Here is a 4,974-nt window from a genome sequence, read left to right as displayed (position 1 = left end):
TCCTGCTTGAGCGATGCCTGCGAGGCAGCCGAGAGCGCCTCGCTTTCTCTTTGCTCCCTCCTCTCCGCCGTCTGTCCCTCAGTTCCAGCTCCTGCCCAGCCTGTTGCAGAGGCCGGAGGCCCCCATCCTCCTTTCCCCCCCTCCTTGCCGTCTTGTCCCTGGGGTTAAACTCAGCCCTCCCCAGAGCACGTCTTCAGCACAGGCAAATCCTCAGCAACACCCACGTTCCCCTCCTCCCGGAGCAAATGTAGGCTCAGCCCAGCGCCGGCAGTTCAGCCGATGGGAATTTTGGACCGTCTTCCTTCCTACCCCAGACCTGGGGTCCCCGGGCGGGTTTTTGCAGCTCCCAGTTGTTTGGGTGCGGTGCATCCCTCGGCACTCCCACACCCTGGCTGCTCGCCTGGGGCTGGCTCCCCGGCTGGCTTCGTGGGGGCCCTGGGGCTTGCTCCGTGCTCAGAGCACTGCAGCAAAGCGGGATCAGCACTGGGACCACAGCCTGGCTGAAATCCCAGGGACTGTGTTGGGCTTCCTTGGGAAGCCTCTCCTCCCAAAGGCCATGAGCAATGTCCCCAGATTCCAGCATGGAGAGGAGAACCTGCCTGATCTATGAGGAATCTGCAACTGCTCAATTTGCTGCATGGGGGCAAAGCTCTAATCTTAAAAATCTTAGTTAAAAGCCCAAGAGTTTCTCATTGCAAATGCATCTAGTTATTTTGATACCTTAATGGCTGTGCCATGGAGCCCGCCATCCCTCTGTGCTGCTCACCATCATGGGGGACTCTGAGCACGCCTTTCTCAGTGAGCCACAAACAGCACCAAACTGCAAATGATAGGAATGGAAACCACCTTTATCTTCTAATCCCCTCTGCTTTGTAAATCAGGTTTTGTGCCTATTAATTTCTGGGCAGGTGCGTTAATTAAAGTTTGGGTGTGAAGATTAATGACAAAGCTATGTCATACTCCTTTCTCTTGGGAGTTGGCCAGATTCAGCCTGCCCTTGACTATGAGCTTGCTAAAATGCTCTCATCTCACAGCAGCCAGGAGAATTTCCTCATCACTTTGGTCCTTTGTTCTCTTCTCCCCAAAGCCTCTGTGGAGTTACGCACTGATAATTAAGGTTTATGCAAACGACAGTCACTTCAGTTACTCATAATAAGTTGTTTGAACAAGAACACTGCAGCAGAAATTTCAAGTGGATGAACATATTGGAAGGGACGTGGCAGGGCTAAAACTCATCCCTCAAATGGAGTTTGCCTTCTGCATATTTGTAATAAAATCAGGGCCGCTGGGAAACACTTTTCTGGGCTGTGATTTCCATGGTCACCTCAAGGGCCTGCATCCTGTCATCCTCTGTTTCTGTGGAAGTGGTCAGCCACCTTGTATTGTGTAATGTGTGTCGTGACTTCCCAGCTTCTCCTCTGAGGGCCAGGGCTGGCTGCTGCTGGTGGCCATGCACTGGCAAAACTCTTCAAGTCACACAGCCTCAGCACCTCAGGCTTTGCCTGGGGACTCTTCCAGTCCTTTTCATTGCATCCAAGTAAAGAAACACCAATGGCTTTTGTAAATAGCTTTTATAAATCCTGGTGTTTGAGCACAGAGCTTGAATGGTAAGCCTGAATTATTCATTTGGCTCCTTAAACAAACATCCAGGTGGGTTTTTAACAACAGTGTTGGTGTCAGGGAGAGATACAGGAAAAATTGTAAGAACAAATTGTCCTGAGGCAGATTTGTGGCAGGGTGTTGGCCTGGCCCCCTCTTCACTCCCTGCTGCTCTCCTTGTCTGGACACTTCCCTCAAGGAGCATCTCTGTGGAATCCTCATTTAATGGTGCCTGTAACACCAACCATGCTGTTTCTGTCACATGTAGTGTGATATGGGATGTCTCTTCACTAGCTCATTGCTTTGGTCAAATTTATTTTAAGGCTTTTCTTGGCTTGGGAGCCGTGTGTCTGTGGGGATGTAGTGTGTGGAGGGGTAATGTGATCTTTTAGGGTTTCACAGCTTGGCAGGAGAAAGGGACACTCTCAGCTTGTTTCCCCACCAGGGGATTTTTAATACTGCCTAAACCCACATGCTGAGCACGTCATGAAAGAGAGGAAGTTTTGCACATCTGGTAGTGTCTGTCTTGGCAACTGCCACAACACAAAGCTGGTGCTCCTTGGTGTGGGACGCACAGCACATCTGGCTGCCACATTACACCCTTCAACATCTCTGGGGCTCGTCCATCATGGCCTTGCAAAATTATCCTTCCTGGCACACAACTCATTACCTGGATCACTGATGCTGTGGGACTGGATGTGAGAGCAGATGGGAGCAGATGGGATCACACTGAGCCCTTTGGGTGCCTGTTCCCCTTCAGCTGCTGTGGCACCAGCCCTTGCCTGTGCCCTGTCTTCTGCTCTGTCTGCAGCCCATGTCACAAAAACATGGTTCTGCCTCTGGCCAGCCCTGTGGCCCTTACACCCAGCTGTAGTAGGCAGCTGTCTCTTTTCGGGGCGCAGAGGGGTGCGTGGGGGGCTGTCCTTCTCCTGCCCAGCCATTTCCAGTGGGCGGGGCAGGTGGGTGGAGGTGCAGTGGGGGCTTGCATCTGTGCCAGCTCTTCAGGGCCATGTTCATGGTGCCCTGGTCAGTGATGCCCAGGAGCTTCTCGGCAGCTTCCCCTGCATCAGCAGGGGCTTTCCTGGGCAGGTGGCAGCGAGCAGCCTCCAGGTCTGTGCTCATGCCCTCAAAGAACTGCTGGATGCAGACCTTGGCAAAGCTCCTGGCATGCTCCGCACACGTCTCATCGAACAGCTTGCGCTCGATGTCAATGTAGTGGGACCAGTACCTGCTCTTCAGGAAGGCAGCCTGGCTGAAGCAGGGCCGAAGCGATCTCACCAAGAAAGCCAGAGTGGTCATCAGCAGCACAAAGCACCAGCCCAGAGCCTGCAGGGATGAAGGGGAACCAGAGCTGTCACATGCCCAGCAGAATCCCCCTGGTTTGCAAACAAGCCTGACTCCACTTTGGGCTGTTTGACACTTGGCTGTGTTTACGCTGCAAAACTGGATAAGGAGGCCCTGTGAACCATTGGCACTGAATTTTTGTTCAGTGCATCCACATAGGCAGCACCTCTTGCTTCTTACCTTGTAGAGCATCAGCAGGCACTGACCATGAATAACACCAGGGCTGAATCCTGTGCCCAGCCCTTGGTCCTGCCTCCGATATGAGGGTGCCTCACCTAGGTCTAGGATAGCCTGTGTTCTCTGACTTGCAGTATTGCCCCAGATACTCCCTGGTTTATGCAGCTGTCTTAGCTCTTTTTCCAAGCTGAACTTAGTAACATTTACTGTGAGTGGGCAGCAGTGAAACCTCCCCTGTTAATGGGGTCTGACAGGAAGGGTGGGATGAGGACAGAGCCAGAACCAGTCTGTCTTGTTCACCATCAGTCTTAGCTCAGGCTGCCTCCAGGCTGTACTGGCAGAGCTCGTGATGTTCAACCCTCCTGGAAATGCAGCCTCCTAAAAGAGCACCTGGGGGGGAGGTTCTATCTGGGACCTCCTGTTTTTCAGCTCCCAATGCTTTCCAGCTGGGGTATGCCCAGGAAAATCTGCTTTGTGTCTTTGGAAAAGTCCCAGTGGTTCCATTTCTCTTAAAGGGGACAATCATTCCTGTCTGCCCTAAGGAAGTCAGGCAGAAGGTCTGCTTATAAATGGGAGTGCATGAGTGACAGGTGTTTCAGACCATCCTGTCTCCAGCATGGCCAGGAGCAGAGGGCTTGAGAGGAGTTAAGCACAGGACAAGTGGTTAGCAGCACATCTTCTTTTGTGGTTCCCTGGGATGACTAATAAATACACCCTGGCTGCTCCCATGCAGCGGCAGAGACAAGTGGCATAGATGGTTATCGGCCCGTTGCTTGCGCATGTTGTAATAAGAAGCAAGAGCAACTGATGGGTTATTGGAGAGGGTGACAACTTTCCAGCCACTGAGTAAGATCCACCTCAGCCCCTTCTGAGCTTGCTCTGAATAAATACATGCAGATGGTTTGGCTGTCACTGCTCTGCAGCCCCGGGCTGCCCAGGCAGGAGAGGTGGCCAGTTATTAGGATGACCTACAGCTACAGCCTCTGCACCACACTGGAGGCATAACCCCACAGAGCTGAGTCTGAACACCTTGTACCCCTGTGAAATCACCAGTCTCTCCTGCTGCAGCTTGATTTCAACAAGGAGACTCTGTTGAGGGAAGAGCTCAGGCTGGCAGTGCCTAAACCCGATCCACCAGTGAGAGCACACCATGGTGCCTCTTACCTGTGAGATGCAGCGCAGGTACCTGACGGCCACTTCGTTGGCGATGAGCTGCTGCCCGTTGTAGATCTCCTTGCAGGGGATCCGGGCGAGCACCCGCTGTAGCTCCCCCTGGGAGAGGTGGGGGTGGCTGGCATTGCCCAGGCTCTCCAGGGGCACCGAGGTGCAGAAGGCACAGGTGATGCACTTGCCATCCAGCAGTGTCACCGACAGCCAGACCACGGGGGCGATCATGGCCCGCTGTGCCATGGAGCAGCACATGTAGCGCAGCACAGCCGCGTCCTTCCCGCGCCGGCCCCGCGGCCGCCGCCACTCCTCTGCCAGCATGGAGATGTTGTTGTTCAGCACAAAACCCAGCAGGAACAAGATGAAGGGGGGCACCAGGAGGATGCCCAGCCCGTAGGCCAGGTTGTACTGTGGCAGGCAGGGGCAGTTGAAATCAAAGGCTGAGTACATCTGGGTGCTGGCAAGGGCCATGATCCCACAGATGCCATTCATGAAGGATTCCTGGTTGGACTGGAAGAACTGGAAGATCATCCGAAACTTGTCCATCTTTGCTTGATTCCTTCCCCCACCAGGGTCCAAGCTGTGGCATCAGTCTATTTCATTCTTTCAGATTTCCTCTTCAAAGATGGCATCACTAAGTTTCTGTGCAATCCACTGTTTCATTCATGCACTCTTACACCCCTAATA

The 4,974-nt window shown here is 53.3% G+C and overlaps 1 protein-coding gene across 1 annotated transcript; it reads right to left on the bottom strand.

Annotated features, from left to right (window-relative positions):
• Positions 1–2,457: 2,457 nt before the first annotated feature.
• CALHM1 (calcium homeostasis modulator 1) lies at positions 2,458–4,833 on the bottom strand. Its single transcript, XM_005417327.1, has 2 exons — positions 4,285–4,833; positions 2,458–2,925 (listed from the first exon to the last, which is right to left on the bottom strand). Exons 1-2 carry the CDS (start codon positions 4,831–4,833, stop codon positions 2,458–2,460), a joined length of 1,017 nt encoding a protein of 338 aa, XP_005417384.1.
• Positions 4,834–4,974: the final 141 nt, after the last annotated feature.

This window comes from Geospiza fortis, unplaced genomic scaffold (assembly GCF_000277835.1).
Source record: "Geospiza fortis unplaced genomic scaffold, GeoFor_1.0 scaffold130, whole genome shotgun sequence".
In the NCBI taxonomy this organism is placed as follows: Eukaryota; Metazoa; Chordata; class Aves; order Passeriformes; family Thraupidae; genus Geospiza; species Geospiza fortis.
This window is presented reverse-complemented; position numbering and strand designations above follow the sequence as displayed.

Excerpts from the sequence above, each read along its gene's own strand:
- CALHM1 (XM_005417327.1), bottom strand. The coding sequence starts at position 4,833 with ATGGACAAGTTTCGGATGATCTTCCAGTTCTTCCAGTCCAACCAGGAA. Across the intron at positions 2,926-4,284 it reads ACCTGCGCTGCATCTCACAG|GCTCTGGGCTGGTGCTTTGT; the intron begins GTAAGAGGCACC and ends TCATCCCTGCAG.